A 24,552-nucleotide genomic window follows, 5' to 3' on the forward strand; every position below is an offset into this window, starting at 1 on the left:
TCCAGTTCTCTGCTGCCAATGACTGGAACGAATTGCAAAAATCAGTGAGGCTGGAGACTCATATCTCCCTCACTAGCTTTAAGCATCAACTGTCAGAGCAGCTTACAGATCATTGCACCAGTACATAACCCATCTGTAAATAGCCCACCCACCCAACTACCTCATACCCATAATTTTTTCCCTATAATTTCTTCTCCTTTGCACCCCATTATCTCTACTTGCACATTCATCTTCTGCACCTCTATCACTCCAGTGTTTAATTGCTAAATTGTAATTATTTTGCCACAATGGCCTATTTATTGCCTTACCTCCCTAATCTTACTTCATTTGCACACACTGTATATAGACTTTCCTATTGTGTTATTGACTCTACGATTGTTTATTCCATGTGAAACTCTGTTTGTGTCGTACTGCTTTGCTTTATCTTGGCCAGGTCGCAGTTGTAAATGAGAACTTGTTCTCAACTGGCCTACCTGGTTAAATAAAGGTGAAATAAAAAAAATCACCCTGATCTGCTTCACCTGTCTTTGTGATTGTCTCCACCCCCCTCCAGGTGTCGCTCAACTTCTCCATTATCCCATGTGTATTTATACCTGTGTTATCTGTTTGTCTGTTGCCAGTTAGTCAAGTCAACCAGAGTTTTTGTTCTCAGCTCCTGCTTTTCCAAGTATCTCTTTTTCTCACCCCCCTGGTTTTGACCCTTGCCTGTCCTGACTCTGAACCTACCCGTGAGCCTGCCTTCTGACCTGTACCTTTGCCCCACCTCTGGATTATTGAACTGCCTAACCTGACCCTGAGCCTGTCTGCCGTCCGGTACCGTTGCCCCACCTCTGGTTTACTGACCCCTGCCTGCCTTGACCTGTCTATTGCCTGCCCCTGTTGATTAAACCATTGTTAATTCGACCTGTCTGCATCTGGGTCTTACCTTCATACCTGATAATATATGTAAATGGCTGTTGACTGCAAAATGGCAAAATGAGTTGTTGGTGTATAATGGTGAATGGAAGATAGGCAGCGTCAAGTGAGGCATTACTCAAAATTACAAACAAAAGCAAAAGAAACCTGAGAAATTCAATACATTTAGTTGTTATTCAATTCATTGCACATTTGCTCATGTGCAGACTCGTCACACTCAATGTAAAGCTTTAGAAAATACTGAGTGCTTTCACCTTGGTTGTAAATAAAATATATGGCATATTGACAGGTAAACCCTTTTAATTCATATTTTATGATAATTATGTAAAGTAAACATTGAGAATGAGGGCAGCATTAGTGGTCCACAACATAAATATATTCATAATTTCTGTAGGTAGTGATGCATTTCTCTTTCCCTTTTCCCATCCCATGAAAATACTCTTAATATTATTAATTGTTTATAGTTCTTTGACAGAATTGTCCCCACAGTTAGTGACCTACCTGTTGTGTAACAAAACCCCATCAACCACTGGCCTTGTCTCTTCTGATCATTGTATTTTCACCTGAAAGTGGCAAAATCCCCACTTTGCAGTTTTTCTTTGTTGTGTGCATGCTTCATATTGCACATAAACATGGAACGTCACTGCCCTTTTTAAAAAGACTTCAACAGGTTTACAATACATAACATCTCTCTCAAATTAAAAAAATAATTTTAATTGACTGTACACAATACCAAAAACACTGCTCTTTCCCAGGTAGTGTATAGCTCTCTTAACATGCCCTTTCCAGATCCAATCATTCTTCTTGTCCGCTTCCTTACCATTTTGTCTTCCTGTCCAGACTTCCCACAGTAAGTAGAGTTATCATCACTGAGGTCTCTCTGCGTGATACTTCCTGTGTCTATACCTCCCATTCCTTTCCTTGGCCATGTTGATGCATGCGTTGTGCTTGTTGGTCTGCAGGTGGTTCCAGTACTTGACCAGTTCGTTGGGCTGGAACTGGTGGGAGGTGATGAGGTGGCTGTACTTACAGCTGGAGTAGGACACCCTCCAGTGGTTGAAGAGGAACTCGTTGGGCGGCGGCGTGGGGTCAATGCGGAGCTTGGCCAGGCATATGCCCACGTAAACGTCCTCCAGGTGCAGCCTCCGTATGCTCAGAGACGCCTGATAGATCCTCTCCGCCATGTCCCCAGATAACACATACCCGGTTCCCGAGCAGAAGATGGGGTACCTCTCGCTAGGGTACAGCTCTGGAGGCATGTACCACTTGCTGTCCTTGTTGCGGTTGGGTGCGTAGCCCCTCATCAGATAGCCAGTGAAGTAGCTCTGTCTGGGTGGGAGCTCGGGCTTCAGCAGCTTCTGGATGAGATACTCTGTGTTAACAAACATGTCACTGTCTGTCTTCATGACATAGTGCGCCTGCGGGCAATGGGTGGCCACCCAGTTCATGCCCATCAGGGTTTTGATGGTGAGGTTGTAGTATGTGTCCTGATAGTCCTGCTGGATGATGTCATGGTGAACCCAGCTCTCCTCCTCGATGGCGGTCTGGGTGTACCTGTCTGAGCTCCGCCCTAGACCCAGCAGGAAGAGTCGGACGAAACCTAGACCCATGGCCACACTCTCGTTGCTCCACGTCTGCCGGATAGCGTTCCTGGCGTCTACCTGGCCTGGCTCTGCAGCGATCAGCAGCACCAAGAACGGGGTACTGTCCCTGCACTTGAAGGGCTCGTTGAGGATGTAGCGGTAGGGCTGGGAATTGAGCCTCCCTCCCACGCCCATCTCCTGCTGTAAACTGTTGTTGGCGCTCATCGAGTTCTCTAGTCCCATTACACCCACCATGGCTCCCCCTCCACCGCCACCCTCAGCCTGCTGGGAGCTGAGGTTAAGCTGGGGCTTTGGAGGCACGTAGCCTGTCTCCCTCCAAAGATTCCGCAGACTCAAGCTCTGATTTGCCTCGGTCTTGGCCGTGCGGAAGCCCCTAACGGTGTAGGTCAGGGGGTTGTCACGGGGCCCGGTCCGGCCCGGCAGCCAGTCCTGGTGGCTGAAGAAGAGGAAGAGGGTGAAGAGGAGGGCCAGGGACAGGAGACCCGCCATGTGGGTCCGGAAGAACGAGCGCTTCATGGCCCAGGTCATCTTCATGGGGCAGCAGTGCCGCCGTCTCCACTGCATGGTGAATCAGCAGGCAGGGGGAGCAGGGGGCTGCAGCTGCTCTGGATGGCGCGGCGGCGGTCACATTTGATCACGTCAAACATGTGTTTGCCAACAGCCAGAGGGTTATTTGAGCTGGCAGATGGGTGGGAGTGAGCCCCCTGGCGGACCTAGTAGGGGATGTACAAGCCCCCCTGGCAGAGCTAGAAAGGGGTTGCTTGCGTCCCCTGGCAGAGCTAGGAGGGTGCTGACTCTGTGGCCATGGAGGCAGGTCCCAGGTTCTTCACTGGCTCTGTAGACACACCAAGGATCATGCTCCAGGTACGGGCTCCTTCAAATCAGAGACTGGAGTCGCCTTCTTAGTGGATCACCTCTCTTATCTGGGAAGACAGAACAGAGTAACAGGCTTGGCAAATGTTCAGAAATGTGCCTACTACTGTAGAATTGTATGGCGTTGAGCCATACGTATGTCAACAGTTTAAATTGTATAGATTTTACTATATCCCCATGAGGAACAAGCTTATTTAAAATTATTCAGCTTTGAATTTGTGTTTTGTTGTTTCTTTGCATTTTATTCCTAGTGGCGGATGATCAAAGTAATTCAGAATGACTCATCTATTCAAAAATGAAACCCCTGCTGCACTGCATGAGTAATGTATAGTCAAAGAAATAGAATCCAATAGAATGGATTCTATGTGTACAGTATAATGTTACGCATTCACCATGGTAAGTACCTCTTGTAGTTTATATTTGCACTTTCCATGAGAGCAGCAAAACCTGACACTCATCTCCACTGGCCTTAAATGTCTGCATAGTAAACGCTCCGCCTGTGGTGGATTGTTAATAATGGGGAATTGAGATGGAGTGAAGAGTGTGAGTTCTTACGTCTGGATGAGGACTGCAATGGGTGATAGGGTGTAGATGCTAGTGGGGAAGGGAGACGGGCGTGTGTGTGCGTGTGCGTGCGTGCGTGCATTCATACTCACGTGCATGTGTGTGAGAGTTGTAACTACACTGCTCAAAAAAATAAAGGGAACACTTAAACAACACAATGTAACTCCAAGTCAATCACACTTCTGTGAAATCAAACTGTCCACTTAGGAAGCAACACTGATTGACAATAAATGTCACATGCTGTTGTGCAAATGGAATAGACAAAAGGTGGAAATTATAGGCAATTAGCAAGACACCCCCAATAAAGGAGTGGTTCTGCAGGTGGTGACCACAGACCACTTCTCAGTTCCTATGCTTCCTGGCTGATGTTTTGGTCACTTTTGAATGCTGGCGGTGCTTTCACTCTAGCGGTAGCATGAGACGGAGTCTACAACCCACACACGTGGCTCAGGTAGTGCAGCTCATCCAGGATGGCACATCAATGCGAACTGTGGCAAGAAGGTTTGCTGTGTCTGTCAGCGTAGTGTCCAGAGCATGGAGGCGCTACCACATTTGTGGCCTGCTGGAGAGCGGTTCAAACCCCTGCTGGATTTATTTATGGTACTATAGATATGTATTAGGGAGCTGTGAACGTGATATTGCATACATCCATGAGCATGTCAGTGTGGATAGGGTGTGGATGTAAACCAGCAGGGGCCTTCTGAGAATTTTATATCAGTTGTGTTTTGCTTTATAGCCTACTTCCTGGTATGCCCATAGTACAAATTGCATGGTAAAACAGTAATTACTTACTAATTACGTAATGACCAGCTGTTCTCTTTCTTTGTGAGTCATTTAAACAACCAGTGCCATGTTCCATTCGGCATCAATTAGTTCTCTATTATGATGAATTGTTTGAAGAACCAACTACATTGTTATTACATAATTTCTCAATAACTAGGTAACCAACAGTTGAGCAGGACTGTGAAACAAAGCATAGGTGTATGTATGAAAACTCCAGAGAGCTAGACTAGCATAAAAACCAGGTCAACATCAACTTCAGTAACCTACCTCTCCTCTCCAGTTCAAGTGCACATAGTATTTGTGGTCTCACTTCAATAGATTAGGCTGCCTACATGGGCGGAGAATCACGTCACAGTTACTTTTCACCATAAAAATGCACCTTTATAATAAAAGCATTACATGCATAATCACATTTGTGGTCACTTTTGAGAATGGTGTTTTCCTGCTAATGGAACAGTCCAGCGTTGCTGAAGCCCCCCAGATCATCACCGATCCTCCACCAAATTTCACAGTGGGTGCGAGACCTGGAGAGGCCTACAAGCCACAGTGTCTAACACCCACTGTGAAATGTGTGTACAGTTGTGGCCAAATGTTTTGAGAATGACACAAATATACTTTTCACAAAGTCTGCTGCCTCAGTTTGTATGGTTGCAATTTGCATATACTCCAGAATGTTATGAAGAGTGATCAGATGAATTGCAATTAATTGCAAAGTCCCTCTTTGCCATGCAAATGAACTGAATCCCCCCAAAACATTTCCACTGCATTTCAGCCCTGCCACAAAAGGACCAGCTGACATGTCAGTGATTCTCTTGTTAACACAGGTGTGAGTGTTGATGAGGACAAGGCTGGAGATCACTCTGTCATGCTGATTGAGTTCGAATAACAGACTGGAAGCTTCGAAAGGAGGGCGGTGCTTGGAAACATTGTTCTTCCTCTGTCAACCATGGTTACCTGCAAGGAAACACGTGCCATCATCATTGCTTTGCACAAAAAGGGCTTCACAGGCAAGGATATTGCTGCCAGTAAGATTGCACCTAAATCAACAATTTATCGGATCATCATGAACTTCAAGGAGAGCGGTTCAATTGTTGTGAAGAAGGCTTCAGGGCGCCCAAGAAAGTCCAGCAAGCGCCAAGACCATCTCCTAAAGTTGATTCAGCTGCGGGATCGGGGCACCACCAGTATAGAGCTTGCTCAGGAATGGCAGCAGGCAGGTGTGAGTGCATCTGCACGCACAGTGAGGTGAAGACTTTTGGAGGATGGCCTGGTGTCAAGAAGGGCAGCAAAGAAGCCAAGGAAAAGGTACAGGGATTGGACTGCTGAGGACTGGGGTAAAGTAATTTTCTCTGAAGAATCCCCTTTCAGATTGTTTGGGGCATCCGGAAAAAAGCCTGTCTGGAGAAGACAAGGTGAGCGCTACCATCAGTCCTGTGTCTTGCCAACAGTAAAGCATCCTGCGATTCATCCATTCATGTGTGGGGTTGCTTCTCAGCCAAGGGAGTGGGCTCACTCACAATTTGCCTAAGAACACAGCCATGAATAAAGAATGGTACCAACACATCCTTCGAGAGCAACTTCTCCCAACCATCCAGGAACAGTTTGGTGACGAACAATGCCTTTTCCAGCATGATGGAGCACCTTGCCATAAGGCAAAAGTGGTAACTAAGTGGCTTGGGGAACAAAACATCGATATTTTGGGTCCATGGCCAGGAAACTCCCCAGACCTTAATCCCATTGAGAATTTGTGGTCAATCCTCAAGAGGCGGGTGGACAAACAAAACCCCACAAATTCTGACAAACTCCAAGCATTGATTATGCAAGAAAGGGCTGCCATCAGACAGTATGTGGCCCAGAAGATAATTGACAGCATGTCAGGGCGGATTGCAGAGGTCTTTAAACACTGCAAATATTGACTCTTTGCATCAACTTAATGTAATTGTCAGTAAAAGCCTTTGACACTTATGAAATGCTTGTAATTATACTTCAGTATTCCATAGTAACATCTGACAAAAATATCTAAAGACACACGATAAACTAATGGAAATTAATATTTGTCATTCTCCAAACTTTTGTCCCCTTTGCTATGAAGCCCCTAAATAAGATCTGGTGCAACCAATTACCTTCAGAAGTCACATAATTAGTTAAATAGATTCCTCTTAACGCTAAAGGGCCTAGCCAGACCATGAAGAACAGCCACAGACCATTCCTCCTCCACCAAACTTTACAGTTGGCACTAAGCATTCGGGCAGGTAGCACTCTACTGGTATCTGCCAAACTCAGATTTGTCCGTACGGCTGCCAGATGGTGATGCGTGATTCATCACTCCAGAGAAGTATCCACTGCTCCAATGGCGGTGAGCTTTACACCACTCCAGCCGATGCTTGGCATTGCGCATGGTGATCTTAGGCTTGTGTGCGGCTGCTCGGCCATGGATACCCATTTCCTTATGCTTCACAACGAATAGTTGTGCTGAAGTTGTTTCCAGAGGCAGTTTGGAACTCGGTAGTGAGTGTTACAACCGAGGACTGACGATTTTTAAGCACTACGCACTTCAGCACTCGGCGGTCCCGCTCGGTGAGCTTGTGTGGCCTACTACTTCGCGACTGAGCTGTTGTTGCTCCTAGATGTTTCCACTTCACAATATCAGCACTTACAGTTGACCGGGGCAGCTAGCAAGGCAGATTTGATGAACTGACTTGTTGGAAAGGTGGCATCCTATGACTGTGCCACGTCTTCAGTAAGGCCATTCCACTGCCAATGTTTTCCTATGGAGATTACATGGCTGGGTGCTCCATTTTTATACACCTGTCAGCAATGGGTGTAGCTGAAATAGCCAAATCAAAGTTAATTTGTCACGTGCGCCGAATACAACAGGTGTAGGTAGACCTTACAGTGAAATGCTTACTTACAGGCTCTAACCAATAGTGCAAATAAGGTAAGTAAAGAAATAAAACAACAGTAAAAAGACAGGCTATATGCAGTAGCGAGGCTATAAAAGTAGCGAGGCTACATACAGACATCGGTTAGTCAGGCTGATTGAGGTAGTATGTACATGTAGATATGGTTAAAGTGACTATGCGTATATGATGAACAGAGAGTAGCAGTAGCGTAAAAGAGGGGTTGGCGGGTGGAATCCACTACTTAGAAGGGGTTTCCACATACACTATATATACAAAAGTATAACAGAATAGGAAAATAAAGCATTTGTCTGGAACTAGTACTGTATGCAAACTCCTTAGGGCTTGTGGGCTGGTGATGGACGTAGAATGGAATGGTAGGGGGGCTTCTTGCATATCATCAGCCGGGTTTAATGCCAGGGGCGGAAGTATAAATTGCAGGTTTGCACAACATGACGCTACTCTGCGCCGCTCTGGTGAGCCTGTGCCATCAGCCCCCCGCCACTCCATGCCTCACCAGCCGGGGTGGAGAGTCATCTGTCAAAGGAATTTTCAGGCTCCAGCAAGCAGTACTGCAGGAGCCTCAGCCAGCCACCGGCGATATTAGCCTTCATCCACCATTCACCTTGCACCTCCAGCTTATCAATACCTCGCCTGCCTGCCTCTCTGCCTGCGTGGAGAGAAGCCACCCTGCCAGCTCTCGCTCTCTGAGTACACACACATACACAGGCATATACACACACAAACATGCTGCCAGATTTTGGCAGGCTGAGGGGCCTACGTTTCTTTCCATATAATTGAGACACAAACAGCTTAGTTCCTGAATTCTTCCTCCATTTCTTTCTGTCTTACTTTCAGTTTGTTTGTTTATTAGCATTGTGTTTGTTCATGTGTTATGATGTGTAATGCTATGAGTGAGTGAGTGAGTGAGTGAGTGAGTGAGTGAGTGAGTGGGAAAGTGTTTACTCATTTGTCACAACAACTTGATGGGAGCATGCTAACCTTTTGAGCAGAATGTGCCTACCCTGTGCAGGCAGTTACAGCAGACTGAGAGTTGCCAAGGCTGGCTTTGCTTTAAAGGTTAACACACTTTACATCAGAGCAAATCGAATGCTCGAAAGGTTTCTGTTGTTGCCTATATATGGAATAATTATCAGGAGTCTAATACAGTATGCACACACGTGTGGGAGCGCACACACATGCACACACACAGAGTTTATCTGCAGGAGAGGAGATGTTGACGTGTTGTTTGTCAAATCAAATGTTATTGGGCACATATATGTGTTTAGCAGATGTTATTGCGGGTGTAGGGAAATGCTTGTGCTTCTAGTTCCGAATGTGCAGCAATATCTAACAAGTAAAATCGAACAATTTCACAACATATACCCAATACACACAAATCTAAGTAAGGAATGGAATAAAGAATATATAAATATATGGAGGAGCAATGTCAGAGCGGCACAGACTAAGATACAGTAGAATAGTATAGAATACAGTATATACACATGAGATGAGTAATGCAAGATATGTAAACATTATGAAAGTGGCTTGTGTTTCATTTATTAAAGTGGCCAGGGATTTCAAGTCTATGTATAAGGCAGCAGCCTGTAATGTGCTAGTGATGGATATTTAACAGTCTGATGGCCTTGAGATAGAAGCTGTTTTTCAGTCTCTCAGTCCCAGCTTTGATGCACCTGTACTGACCTCGCCTTCTGGATGGAAGCGGAGTGAACAGGCAGTGGCTCGGTGGTTGTTGTCCTTGATTATCTTTTTGGCCTTCCTGTGACATTGGGGTGCTGTAGGTGTCCTGCAGGGCAGGTAGTTTGCCCCCGGTGATGTGTTGTGCAGACCGCAACACCCTCTGGAGAGCCCTGCGGTTGTGGGCGGTGCAGTTGCCGTACCAGGCGGTGATACAGCCCGACTGGATGCTCTGAATTGAGCATCTGTAAAAGTTTGTGTGGGATTTAGGTGACAAGCCACATTTCTTCAGCCTCCTGAGCTTGAAGAGAAGCTGTTGCACCTTCTTCACCACACTGTCTGTGTGGGTGGACCATTTCAGTTTGTCCGTGATGTGTACGCCGAGGAACTTAAACCTTTCCACCTTCTCCACTGCTGTCCCGTCGATGTGGATGGGGGGATGCTCCCTCTGCTGTTCCCTGAAGTCCACGATCATCTCCTGTGTTTAGTTGACGTTGAGTGAGAGGTTATTTTCCTGGCACCACACCCCCAGAGCCCTCACCTCCTCCCAGTAGACTGTCTCGTCGTTGTTGATAATCAAGCCTACTGCTGTTGTGTGATCTGCAAACTTGATTGAGTTGGAGGCGTGCATGGCCACGCAGTCATGGGTGAACAGGGAGTACAGGAGGGGGCTAAGTAAGCACCCTTGTGGGGCCCCAGTGTTGAGGATCAGCGCAGCGAAGCGTTGTTTCATACCTTCACCACCTGGGTGCGGATTGTTAGGAATACATAGGTATTCCTCTTGTCAAAATGGGATAGGGCAGTGTGCAGTGTGATGGCGATTGCATCGTCTGTGGACCTATTGGGGCGGTAAGCAAATAGAAGTGGGTCTAGAGTGACAGGGTGACAGATTGAGGTGATATGATCCTTGACTAGTCTCTCAAAGCACTTCATGATGATAGTCATTTAGTTCAGTTACGTTTGCATTCTTGGGTACAGGAACAATGGTGGCCATATTGAAGCATGTGGGGACAGCAGACTGGGATAGGGAGAGATTGAATATGTCTGTAAAAACACCAGCCAGCTGGTCTGCGCATGCGGCTAGGGATGCCATCTGGGTCGGCAGCCCTGCAAGGGTTAACACGTTTAAATGTCTTACTCACGTCGGCCACGGAGAAGGAGAGCCTCAAAGCGGGCAAAGAACCTGTTAAGCTTGTCCGGAAGCAAGATGTCGGTGTCCGCGACGTGGCCTGCTCCATACGTCTTGGGTCTGAGCCGTTGAATTGCGACTCCAAGTCTCTATACTGACGTTTTGCCTGTTTGATTGCTTTAATGAGGGAATAACTACACTGTTTGTATTCGGCCATATTCCCAGACACCTTGCCATGGTTAAATGCGATGGTTCGCGCTTTCAATTTTGTGTGAATCCTGCCATCAATCCACAGTTTCTGGTTAGGGTAGGTTATAATAGTCACAGTGGGTACAACATCTCCTATGCACTTCCTGATTACACTGTTGTCTAATCAAGTGAAATTTCACACCGTCTGATCAGGCATCAGGCAGGCATCCCTTTTGGTAGCGTTTCAGTGATTAGGCAGAACGTGGTGCTTCATTAATGTGTTTCCTTGCCTCCCATCACTGTCACACCAGCCAATTAGTTACAGTGGTGATAATTGAGGCCCCAGCAGTTCCACCTCAGTAAAAAATATCAAAGACTGTATGATAATATTGGAATCCAGCTAATGACTGATACATCTCAAATCACACCTAATGATAGACGCCATTAAATGGTGAAATCTAATAGAACACCAAGGCGTAAAATGTCCAAATGAAGAGTTTCTTTCCAAACCACTATATATCCATTTTCAGAAATGTTGGTAAATCAGCTTTTATTGTTTAACTTCTTATGGCTGGTTGGCAGTATTGAGTAGCTTGGATGAAAAGGTGCCCAGGGTAAACTGCCTGCTACTCAGGCTCAGAGGCTAAGATATGCATATTATTAGTAGATTTGGATAGAAAACACTCTGAAGTTTCTAAAACTGTTTGAATGATGTCTGTAAGTATAACAGAACTCATATGGCAGGCAAAATCCTGAGAAAGAATCCAACCAGGAAGTGGGAAATCTGAGGTTTGTAGGTTTGCCTATCCAATATACAGTGGGATATTGGTCATTTTGCACTTTCTAAGGCTTCCAAAGAATTCCTTTGTCTTCAGAAATGCGATGGAAAGCAGGTCGCTCTCACGTGAGCGCGCATGTTTAGCTTGTGCCAGACACCTGACTCAAAGAGCTCTCCTTCCCTCATTATTCACAGTAGAAGCATCAAACAAGGTTCTAAAGACTGACTCCGGTTGAAACATTATTGAAGATTTATGTTAAAAACATCCTAAAGATTGATTCTATACATCGTTTGACATGTTTCTACGAACTGTAATGGAATTGTCTGACCTGCGCGTCATGAATGTGGATTACTGGACTGAACGCACAAACAAAATTACTGGACTGAACGCACAAACAAAATGCGTATTTGGACATAAATGATGGACTATATCGAACAAAACAAACATTTTTTGTGGAACTGGGATTCCTGGGAGTGCATTCTGATGAAGATCATCAAAGGTAAGTGAATATTTATAATGCTATTTCTGACTTCTGTTGACTCCAAAACATGGCGGATATCTTTATGGCTTATTTGGGCTCTGAGCGCTGTACTCAGATTATAGCATGGTGTGCTTTTTCCGTAAAGTTTTTTTGAAATCTGACACAGCGGTTGCACAGCGGTTGCAGATCTTATGAAAGAGATTGCTGTGTTTTATCAGTATCTACATTTCTTTGCAAAAGTATTCATCCCCCATGGTGTTTTTCCAATTTTGTTGCATTACAACATGTAACTTAAATGGATTTTTATTTGGATTTCATGTAATATACATACACTACCGGTCAAAAGTTTTAGAACACACTCATTCCAGGGTTTTTCTTTATTTTTACTATTTTCTACATTGTAGAATAATAGTGAAGACCTCAAAACAATAAAATAACACATATGGAATCATGTAGTAACCAAAAAAGTGTTAAACAAATCTAAATACATTTTATATTTGAGATTCTTCAAATAGCCACCCTTTGCCTTGATGACAGCTTTGCACATTCTTGCCATTCTCTCAACCAGCTTAATGAGGTAGTCACCTGGAATGAATTTCAATTAAAAGGTGTGTCTTGTTAAAAGATAATTTGTGGAATTTCTTTCCTTCTTAATCCATTTGAGCCAATCAGTTGTGTTGTGACAAGGTAGGGGTGGTGTACAGAATATGGCCCTATTTGGTAAAAGACCAAGTCCATATTATGGCAAGAACAACTCAAGTAAGCAAAGAGAAACGACAATCCATCATTACTTTAAGACATGAAGGTCAGTCACTACGGAACATTTCAAGAACATGGAAAGTTTCTTCAAGTGCAGTCACAAAAACCATAAAGCGCTATGATGAAACTGCCTCTCATGAGGACCGCCACAGGAATGGAAGACCCAGAGTTACATCTGCTGCAGAGGATAAGTTCATTAGAGTTATCTGCCTCAGAAATTGCAGCCCAAATAAGTGCTTCACAGAGTTCAATTAACAGACATTTCATCATCAACTGTTCAGAGGAGACTGTGTGATTCAGGCCTTCATGATCGAATTGCTGGAAAGAAACCAATACTAAAGGACACCAATAATAAGAAGAGACTTGCTGGGCCAAGAAACACGAGCAATGGACATTAGAACGGTGGAAATGTGTCCTTTGGGCTGGAGTCCAAATAGGAGATTTTTGGTTCCAGCCGCCGTGTCTTTGTGAAACGAGGTGTGGGTGAACAGATGATCTCCGCATGTGTATTTCCCACTGTAAAGGATGGAGGAGGAGGTGTTATGGTGTGGGGTGTCACTGTCTGTGATTTATTTTGAATTCAAGCCACACTTAACCAGCACGGCTACCTCAGCATTCTGCAGCGATACGCCATCCCATCTGGTTGGGGCTTAGTGGGACTATCATTTGTTTTTGGGACAATGACCCAACACACCTCCAGGCTGTGTAAGGGCTATCTTACAAAGAAGGAGAGTGATGGAGTGCTGCATCAGATGACCTGGCCTCCACAATCCCCTGACCTCAACCAAATTGAGATGGTTTGGGATGAATTGGACCACAGAGCGAAGGAAAAGCAGCCAACAAGTGCTCAGCATATGTGTGTAGTCTTTCAAGACTGTTGGGAAAGCATTCCAGGTGAAGCTGGTTGAGAGAATGCCAAGAGTGTGCAAAGCTCTCATCAAGGCAAAGGTTGGCTATTTGAAGAATCTCAAATATTAATAGTATTTGGATTTGTTTAACACTTTTTTGGTTACTACATGATTCCATATGTGTTACTTAAGAGTTTTGATGTCTTCACTATTATTCTAAAATGTAGAAATAGTCAAAATAAAGAAAAACCCTTAAATGAGTAGGTGTTCTAAAACTTTTGACCGGTAGCGTACATATATTGTGGCGTACAGCAGGTCAGCCACCAGGGGGAGACTCGTCGAGGCCTGGTGACAGACGACGTATACATCACGGGGCGATGGCTCCGTCTGCTGGACGTGCCAGGTCTCGACGGGATCTCCGGCCAGGACAAATTGGGGCCGATTGGGGATTGGTTGATTGATCAAGGGCTGATTACTCACCAGCTGTACAAGTCCCATAAAGCTGCAAAAAGGGCAGCACACAGGGGAGAGCCTGGGGGAGGAAAGGACTCCCATATAGTTGGGGACGGTACCAGAGGTTAATGGAGAGCGTTCAGTTTTGATCCCCACAAGATACAGCAAGACCTAGAGCCCAGAAGACGGTATCCCTGAGAGGGTCTCTTGGGGGAGGCCTATTATTTTCTTTTGGACTATTATTTTAATAAACACCTTTGAAACTGAGCTAATCCTACTCTGTCTGTGTCTGATCTGTGTAAACGTTCTGACCCAACCCCCTGGTCGGACATGACACGGAAGCTCTATTAGACTCCGGACGTATGGGAATGCCCAAAAGGCTCTGTACGTTTGAACGGACAGCACTACGGGAAGGATGGCCAAGGCAGACTGGCCCCGTTCCTCTCTGGGAATGCCCAAAAGGCTTATTGGGACCTGAACGACGAACAGGCGGCTAACTACGATGGACTCAAATGGGAGATACTCAGCCGCTACGGGTACAGCTTGGCCCATCAGGCTCAACTATTCCACAACTGGAGGTTCGTAGCCGACGCATCCCCCTGAGCCCAGATGAGCGACCTACTACGCGTCACCAGGGGATGGCTCCTAACTGACGTACCCACCCTCTCCATCCAAGACAAAGTGGTACTGTATCGCTTCCTACGGGCACTACCCCACAACATGAAGAGGGCAGCGAGGCTATGCGTGCCCCAGACCTTGGATAGCCTCCTGGAAGCAGTGGAGATGCATCAGAACACTCAAGCCCTGCTGAGTGGGAGGCGGGCTGAGTCGACGACCCATTCGAAGAGTCGGAAGGACAGCCTCGCTGCTGGGTACCCCGAACCGACAGTCGGCAGGGCCAAAGCACCGCAAACCCGTGGAGAGACGGCTGGGGTAGGGCCGACCCGCCACCGACGACCCCAGGTAGATGGAGACCAAAGGAGGTGTTTTGAGTGTGGCGCCTGGGTGCACATGCCCTGGAATTGCCTGCCTCGAGAGGAGTCGATGCGATCAGCAAGCCCCGGAAGCGAGGTGGGTCGCGCTGTGAATTACGTCACCTCCTGTTGGGCACCCATAGTCCCGGTAAAGGTTGTCGGACATAACACGGAAGCTCTATTAGACTCCGGAAGTATCGTTACCCTTATAACCTCGAGCCTGCTGAACCAAATGACTGAACGGGGAAGGGAGATGTCCATTTCCTGTGTTCACGGGGACACAAAGCGGTATCCAACCGTATGGGCCAACCTCGTGACGCCACATGCGAACTGCCAGATAATGGTGGGTGCAGTACCTCTCCTAGTGGGATGAGATTGTCCACTGCTCGTGGGGGCAGGAGTGGAGGAAGAAGGTACGAGCCAACCCAAAGACGATAGCGAGGACAACCCATCGCCTGTGCGGCGCGGAAGCAAACGGTTGATCAACCTGTATCTATCGCCAGTCACTCACATCCAGAAGTAGCTGTCAATCCACCGCTATCACTTGGGCTGCAGCAGCTTTCAAGTTAGGGTCCTCCCACTGGGCCATCCTGAATTGTCCCCTCAGTTGGCCCCCAGGGGGTGTCTCGACTGGCCCTTCAAAATTGAGGAGGGGGAGGCTGGGCTCTTCCTCCCGTGGTTCCCCAGGGTACACCGGTACATCCTGGACACCGGTACATCGAGGACACCGGTACATCCTGGGAATCGTAGACTATGCCACCTGGTATCCCGAGGCCATTCCCCTACGGGCAGCGGTGTCCAAGGGAATCGCCCGGAAGCTGTTCCACCTCTTTAGCCGGGTGGGCATCCCGAACGAGATCCTGACAGACCAAGGTACTGAGTTTATGTCCCGCTTAATGAAAGATTTTTGTGCTCTCCTGCAGATCAAGCAGATCCGGACCACCGACTTTCTCCTGCAGATGGATGGGCTTGTCAAGCGGTTCAATAAAATGCTCAAACATATGCTGCGGACGGTCATCGAGCAGGACGGGAGGAACTGGGACCAGCTACTTACTACCCCACCTAATGTTCTCAATCCGAAAAGTACTCCAGTCCTCCATGGGGTTTTCCCCTTTCAAACTCCTCTACGGGAGGAGGCCACGCGGCCTACTGGACCACGCCAAGGAGGTGTGGGAAACCCAACCGACCCCCTTATGCAGCGTAGTAGAGCACGTGGAGACGATGAGGGAGCGGATGACAGCCATATGGCCAGTCGTGATGGAACATATGGAGAAGTACAAACGCGCCCAAGCCCAGGTCTACAATCGGGGAGCCCAGCTCCGAGAAATCCAGGTGGGAGACAGGGTGTTGGTCTTGATCCCCACTGCTGAAAGTAAGTTCCTGGCAACATGGCACGGGCCCTACGAGGTGATCGAGAAGCTGGGACCTGTCAAATACCACGTACGGCAGCCCGGGAGATGGAAACAGATTTACCCACGTGACCCTGTTTAAGAAATGGCACGAGAGGACAGCCTTGTCCGTGTTATGGTCGGGACCCAGGACGCCAACGGTACTAGTGGTCCATATAGCATTTTGGAAATAAACTCTTCAAATTGTTTTTTGTTTTTGTGACAGTCAAACCGAGTTTAAAGATTAACATTGTGTAAGTTTTTCATCCTATCAAAGTCCATAGTCTAATATGTTGACGGTCAGTTATTATCAATGCGAGCCTTGTCAGAGTATCGATCGTTCTTTGTTTCATAGTTGTTATTGGCACTCTGTCAAATGCCCTCGTATATTCAATATTGAGCTGTGTGTGATGCTATATGTTTGTTTATTGAGGCCAAAACAAAGACCTTGTCAAAACAAAGGTCTCTGGATAGTAATTTTGGGGGGGACTGGATTATTTGATGAAACAAATGACCTTATGTATACCAGACAGATGCTGCTGAAAACCGACCAGCTGACAACCAACTGCATGTTTGGCTGAAAGAGTCTAGAGAGGACATTGTGGTGTCTAGAGAGGACATTGTGGTGCACACAATAAATGTGATTGAATAAACCATTCAAGGTAGACTACTCTTCACACGTACCTTAACCATAACTGTGATATTTGTTTTGATAAAGCAATCTCACAAGTCTTCAATATGTGTACAGGTTATGACTGTCATACAATGCTATGGCTGTATTCCCCTATTGTTACAGCCAGACTCCGTCAGGGTCAGTCTGAGGCCAAAGTATTAAGCAGTTATCACTCAACCCACCCCTCAGTCAGAACATGCCATTTTTTTCTAAGAATAGCCTTTATGCTCTTTCCATCCAGTGCTGATGTCTCTCTGTGTGTGTGTGTGTGCTGCTGCTCCAGAACGGGTCTAAATGAATTGCTTAGTGTTCTGAAATCTCACACTATACCCTCTGACCCTATCGCTCTCACATCTAAAGGCATTTTAATCTGATGTTATGATTATAAATAACTTAGCGGCTTGTGTTGTTATTGCCATCATCCTGAACAACATTTACAGCGATGTTCAAGTAAAGACACATCCGGCGCCGAAACGAGATGGCCGCCTCGCTTCGCGTTCCTTGGAAAATATGCAGTATTTTGTTTTTTTATGTGTTATTTCTTACATCGGTACCCCAGGTAATCTTAGGTTTCATTACATACAGTCGGGAGGAACTACTGAATATACGATTAACGTCAACTCATCATCGTTCCTACCAGGAATATGACTTTCCCGAAACGGATCCAGTGTTTTGCCTTCCACCCGATACAATGGATCTGATCCCAGCCGGCGACCCTGTGCGACGCCGTAAAAGGGGCAAACGAGGCGGTCTCCTGGCCAGGATTCGGAGACGGGCACATCGCGCTCCACTCCCTAGCATACTACTCGCCAATGTCCAGTCTCTTGACAATAAGGTTGATGAAATCCGAGCACGGGTAGCATTCCAGAGAGACATCAGGGATTGCAACGTGCTCTGCTTCACGGAAACATGGCTAACTCAAGAGACGCTAACGGAGTCGGTGCAGCCAGCTGGTTTCTTCATGCATCGCGCCGACAGAAACAAACATCTTTCTGGTAAGAAGAGGGGCGGGGGGGTATGCCTTATGATTAACGAGACGTGGTGTGATCATCATAACAACACACAGGAACTCAAGTCATTCTGTTCACCTGATCTAGAACTCCTCACAATAAAATGTCGACCGCATTATCTACCAAGGGAATTCTCTTCAATCATAATCACAGCCGTATATATTCCCCCCCAAGCAGACACATCGATGGCCCTGAACGAACTTTATCTGACTCTTTGTAAACTGGAAACCACACACCCTGAGGCTGCATGCATCGTAGCTGGGGATTTTAACAAGGCAAATCTAAAAACAAAACTCCCTAAATTCTATCAGCATATCGATTGTGCTACCAGGGCTGGAAAAACCCTAGATCATTGTTATACTAATTTCCGCGACGCATATAAGGCCCCCCTTTCGGAAAAGCTGACCACGACTCCATTTTGTTGATTCCAGCCTACAAACAGAAACTAAAACAACAAGCTCCCGCGCTCAGGTCTGTTCAACGCTGGTCCGACCAATCTGATTCCACGCTTCAAGACTGCTTCGATCACGCGGATTGGAATATGTTCCGCATTGCGTCCAACAACAATATTGACGAATATGCTGATTCGGTGAGCGAGTTCATTAGGAAGTGCATTGACGATGTCGTACCCACAGCAACGATTAAAACATTCCCAAACCAGAAACCGTGGATTGACGGCAGCATTCGCGTGAAACTGAAAGCGCGAACCACTGCTTTTAACCAGGGCAAGGTGACCGGAAGCATGACCGAATACAAACAGTGTAGCTATTCTCTCCGCAAGGCAATCAAACAGGCTAAGTCCCAGTACAGAGACAAAATCGAGTCGCAATTCAACAGCTCAGACACAAGAGGTATGTGGCAGGGTCTACAGTCAATCACGGATTACAAAAAGAAAACCAGCCCCGTCGTGGACCAGGATGTCTTGCTCCCAGACAGGCTAAACAACTTTTTTGCCCGCTTTGAGGACAATACAGTGCCACTGACACGGCCCCCTACCAAAACCTGCGGGCTCTCCTTCACTGCAGCCGAGGTGAGTAAAACATTTAAACGTGTTAACCCTCGCAAGGCTGCAGGCCCAGACGGCATTCCCAGCCGCGTCCTCAGAGCATGCGCAGACCAGCTGGCTGGTGTGTTTACGGACATATTCAATCAATCCTTATCCCAGTCTGCTGTTCCCACATGCTTCAAGAGGGCCACCATTGTTCCTGTTCCCAAGAAAGCTAAGGTAACTGCGCTAAACGACTACCGCCCCGTAGCACTCACTTCCGTCATCATGAAGTGCTTTGAGAGACTAGTCAAGGACCATATCACCTCCACCCTACCGGACACCCTAGACCCACTCCAATTTGCTTACCGACCCAATAGGTCCACAGACGACGCAATCGCAACCACACTGCACACTGCCCTAACCCATCTGGACAAGAGGAATACCCATGTGAGAATGCTGTTCATCGATTACAGCTCAGCATTTAACACCATAGTACCCTCCAAACTCGTCATCAAGCTCCAGACCCTGGGTCTCGACCCCGCCCTGTGCAACTGGGTCCTGGACTTCCTGACGGGCCGCCCCCAGGTGGTGAGGGTAGGTAACAACATCTCCACCCCGCTGATCCTCAACACTGGGGCCCCACAAGGGTGCGTTCTGAGCCCTCTCCTGTACTCCCTGTTCACCCACGACTGCGTGGCCATGCACGCCTCCAACTCAATCATCAAGTTTGCGGATGACACTACAGTGTTAGGCTTGATTACCAACAACGACGAGACGGCCTACAGGGAGGAGGTGAGGGCCCTCGGAGTGTGGTGTCAGGAAAATAACCTCACACTCAACGTCAACAAAACAAAGGAGATGATTGTGGACTTCAGGAAACAGCAGAGGGAGCACCCCCCTATCCACATCGACGGGTCAGTAGTGGAGAAGGTGGAAAGTTTTAAGTTCCTCGGTGTACACATCACGGACAAACTGAATTGGTCCACCCACACAGACAGCGTCGTGAAGAAGGCGCAGCAGCGCCTCTTCAACCTCAGGAGGCTGAAGAAATTCGGCTTGTCACCAAAAGCACTCACAAACTTCTACAGATGCACAATCGAGAGCATCCTGTCGGGCTGTATCACCGCCTGGTACGGCAACTGCTCTGCCCACAACCGTAAGGCTCTCCAGAGGGTAGTGAGGTCTGCAGAACGCATCACCGGGGGCAAACTACCTGCCCTCCAGGACACCTACACCACCCGATGTCACAGGAAGGCCATAAAGATCATCAAGGACAACAACCACCCAAGCCACTGCCTGTTCACCCCGCTATCATCCAGAAGGCGAGGTCAGTACAGGTGCATCAAAGCAGGGACCGAGAGACTGAAAAACAGCTTCTATCTCAAGGCCATCAGACTGTTAAACAGCCACCACTAACATTTAGCGGCCGCTGCCAACATACTGACTCAACTCCAGCCACTTTAAAAATGGGAATTGATGGAAATTATGTAAAAATGTACCACTAGCCACTTTAAACAATGCCACTTAATATAATGTTTACATACCCTACATTACCCATCTCATATGTATATACTGTACTCTATATCATCTACTGCATCTTGCCATCTTTATGTAATACATGTACCACTAGCCACTTTAAACTATGCCACTTTATGTTTACATACCCTACAGTACTCATCTCATATGTATATACCGTACTCTATACCATCTACTGCATCTTGCCTATGCCGTTCTGTACCACCACTCATTCATATATCTTTATGTACATATTCTTTATCCCTTTACACTTGTGTGTGTATAAGGTAGTAGTTGTGGAATTGTTAGGTTAGATTACTTGTTGGTTATTACTGCATTGTCGGAACTAGAAGCACAAGCATTTCGCTACACTCGCATTAACATCTGCTAACCATGTGTATGTGACTAATAAAATTTGATTTGATTTGATTTGATTTGAAGTAGGCCTAGTGGAGACGTGAACATAAGTCTGATTGAATCTACTCAGCACTTTACTTTGTATTCTTACATTCTGTCCTCTGTGGGTTGACTTCTCCGTTTTCTGGGGGTTTTCAAACATGGGGAATGTCCTGGGAATTGCATGCTATTGTGCTTCATTCAGAGCGAGTGTATCATTTGTATATTGGTTTCTGGTAAACGTACACCTTCACTCCTCTTTCTTTCTTTCTGTCTCTTTCTGTCTCTTTCTCTTTCTCATTCTCTCTGTTCAATCGTGGCTTGTTTGTTCCGTGTCTATCTGGATAATCTTGAGTACAAGCAGGAAAGGCAGGCCCTGAGAAAATGTGTATGTGTGTGTGTGTGGGCTAATGTTACTGGATTGACGGGGTGTTTCTTTACTTCATCGCCTAGGCGCTGGTCAAATTTAGGCCAGGCCACCGGAGCCCCCCTGTACACAAATCCATATCTGATGTACACTCAGCCGTAGCAACTCAGAGGCATTTTCTGATACTGTATTAGTATTTGTGAGATATACAGCAAACCCTCAGAATGGGTGCAGCTTAGTAAGAATAGTTTAATTAAATGAGAATAGGTGATCTTTGTTGACGATGCAGCTGCTGTTGGGTTATGTGTGTGTGTGTGTCATAGATTTAATCATTGTATTAAGTTGTGTCTGTGTGTGTGTCATAGGTGAATTCACTATGTTGGGTTGTGTGTGTATCTTGTGCGTTAAGTCATTTTGCTGGGTTGTTTGTGTGTCTCATCTGTTAAGCTGCTGTGTTGGGTTTTGTGTGTGTGTTCGCAGGTTAATCTGCTGCAATAAATGATGACGTGCTTTGAAAATGAGATCCTATTTAAGTAGTAGAGGGGGAAGCCTGCAACCCAGATGAAGAACCAAACCCCATGCATTTCAAAGGGACATCTCAGCAATTAGCTGTCCCTAAGCATCAGGGCCAGTGTGCCAATTTCCCCAGTCAGTGGGATGGACATGATGCATGGGATAGAGCCAGTGTTAATTGAATTGGATCAATGAGATCTGCCTGGCATGCCAGCATGATTCACTGGATCAGGCAGGTAATGGTTTTGAAAGGTCTGAGAGGGCTGTAAACGACAGAGCTGTGAGCCTGGCTATGCTGTGGGAAGAGGATATATTGATGGATATTACATTTGCTATTAGGATTTTACCCACAGTTTTCAATTTAACACTTCCTTAGAAATGATATGTGACAATCTCAAATAGAGTTAAACTAAAATGTTTTAAAGTGTTGACAAATTAACACCCCAAGATTGTTGGGTGTTGCATATTCCAACTGAAATTAACACTTTATTAGAGCTAATGCTGTTACACTTCCTCAGGATTAGGGAATTAACACCTGTGGTGTTACAGTAACATATTTGGGGGTTTTGTTTTAACACTGTAGAGTGTAAAGCCGTATTGCATATTTATTTCCCAGGGTACCTTTCAAGGGAATTTTAGAGGTTCCTGTACCACCCACGACTGTGTTTGCTAGTGACAGAGGCAAGCCTGTTGCATTTGATGGCTTTCAGTCTTGTAGCCTTCACCAACTAAGGTTACATTATTTATGACAATACAAAACCTTTTGGGGACAATACCATACTTTGACAGCCTAGTTGTACCCTAGCACAGTGGCCTGAAACTCATGGTTTGCAGGCCACGTTGGCAAGTCACATTATGCTGGCTTGCAAAGTGTTATACCATTCTTATAGGATGTCTAACAATTGGAACTTTAAATCACCTGAAATCTGTTGTTAGAATGACTGCCAAGGTAGGGAAGAATGATAAATGAGACTACCTAAACCATCTCAATAATTTGTGAAATAAGTTCAATAACTTACAGATTGGATTCGTTTAGAAACGTCTATGTTATTTAGTGTATTGTTACTTTGTGTAGTATAAGATCAATTATTCAATCAATGTCCACAAGAAACATATATATACATAAAAAATAACTCTTCTAAAAAGCAACCTGCAGCAAAGCATGCTGGGAAATATAATAATGAGGCCTCTCCCATGTCTTTTTCACTCTGAGAGAGTTAATGATAATTAACTCAACACAGTATAGTATTCTACTGTGATTCAAATAACACTTCATTTATTAACCGCAGGTGGCGTCAATATCAATGCCACTGATGTAAGCACCACTAGAATCAACACTCAGGTATAACACTCACAACACTTTTGTGTTTTTTACCTAAAAACTGAGATTTTAACACCCACAAATGTTCTGTGATGGGAGAGAGAGAGGAGAATGACGGAAAGAGGAGAATGGAGGGGGGGGTAAATTAATAATGAGGATTGGGGGAGGTTGAGTGCCAGAGCTGTTGAGACATATAGTACTGTACCTCCTCCTGTGACTGGCACACGGACTGTGTGATCACTGGTGCCGTCTGTCGACGCACTCGGCACGCCAACACTGCTCCTCTCCTCCGAAATCTGGGGAAATGTCCACTTCCACCCTGTCTGCCTAATCATGCAACACACACCCCCCTCGCCCGGGTCTGAATGTATTATTGTTGGTGTAACACTCATCCATTTGTCACAGTGCGTTCCACAGCCTGTGTCTTCTCCTCTCCTCATCTGCCTCACCAAGGCTTCAGGTTTAGGGTTCTTTCTCCCCTCTTTTCAATCCTTGTCTCAACACTACACCTTTCCTATCTCTCCAACGGTCTCACCAGTTTCTCTCTTTCTCCTCCTGTCCCCACTTCCCTTATGCAATGTGCCTGAAAATAAAAAAGAAGCCTTCACTGTGCCATTTGTTTCCTCTTCACTGTTCTTTTATGCATCTGTTATCCTCAGCCTGCTCTGCTGAAGGAAAGGAAAGCAGTGCTGAAGGACGATAGAGCCGAGCTGTGGTGGTAGTGCTGCGGCTAGTCCCTCATGTTGCTAGGCAGTCTGACAGAGAGAGCGAGAGAAAGGAAAAGAGAATAAACCCTCCACTCAGGGTTTCTGAGGATGGCTGCAGTAGAACATGATTCTGAATCTCGAGGAAAAAGCTCTCGTCCCTATTTTTCTTTCTCTCTCTCCCTCTCTCTGTCCAGCTGCTCTCCTCTCGGCTGGGCTCCGTTGTTCTGTAGCGGGAGGAGAAGTAAGCAGCTGTAGCGTGGAAGCAGAGGCAGAGGCAGGCTGACAGGCACCGCTACACTGACTGAGCTCTCAAACGTCACTGCATACTTAGCAGAGGGGGTCACACGTGATCCACGTGACCCGTTTTAGATTCACTCCGTTCCTCTACCCCTCCTCCCCTCAAGGGATTTAATTCTGCGTGGGCTTGATGGATGGACACATATTTTTTTCCTCACACACACACACACCTTACAAATTGACAAGTTTATGAAACCCCCGTGTCTGATTCTTCATGAACAGTAACTCTGTGGTTCAGTAAAGTAACATAATAGCCGATGAGAGCTATGTGATGCAGATGGGATGAACACTGTAAATATTGTAAGGTATCTCAGCGGCACGGGTGAGGGACTACATAATTAATAGGATCTGGTTGACAGAACTGCTTTTGAGGCCAGGGAGAGAGTATATGTCAGTAGAAAGTAACGCTTAGTCTGTGATTGATTCAC

General features: G+C 46.2%; 1 protein-coding gene across 1 annotated transcript; it reads right to left on the bottom strand.

The window, feature by feature from the left end:
• Window positions 1–1,066: 1,066 nt before the first annotated feature.
• LOC139577565 (beta-1,3-galactosyltransferase 2-like) lies at window positions 1,067–24,127 on the bottom strand. The gene is made up of 2 exons (XM_071404658.1): window positions 23,326–24,127; window positions 1,067–3,442 (listed from the first exon to the last, which is right to left on the bottom strand). Exon 2 carries the CDS (start codon window positions 3,081–3,083, stop codon window positions 1,782–1,784), a length of 1,302 nt encoding a protein of 433 aa, XP_071260759.1. The 5' UTR covers window positions 3,084–3,442; window positions 23,326–24,127; the 3' UTR covers window positions 1,067–1,781.
• Between the last annotated feature and the right edge of the window lie 425 nt (window positions 24,128–24,552).

The sequence above is a fragment of the Salvelinus alpinus genome, chromosome 6 (assembly GCF_045679555.1).
Source record: "Salvelinus alpinus chromosome 6, SLU_Salpinus.1, whole genome shotgun sequence".
Lineage (NCBI taxonomy): Eukaryota > Metazoa > Chordata > Actinopteri > Salmoniformes > Salmonidae > Salvelinus > Salvelinus alpinus.

Coding starts and splice junctions, on each gene's coding strand:
- LOC139577565 (XM_071404658.1), bottom strand. CDS start 3,083: ATGCAGTGGAGACGGCGGCACTGCTGCCCCATGAAGATGACCTGGGCC.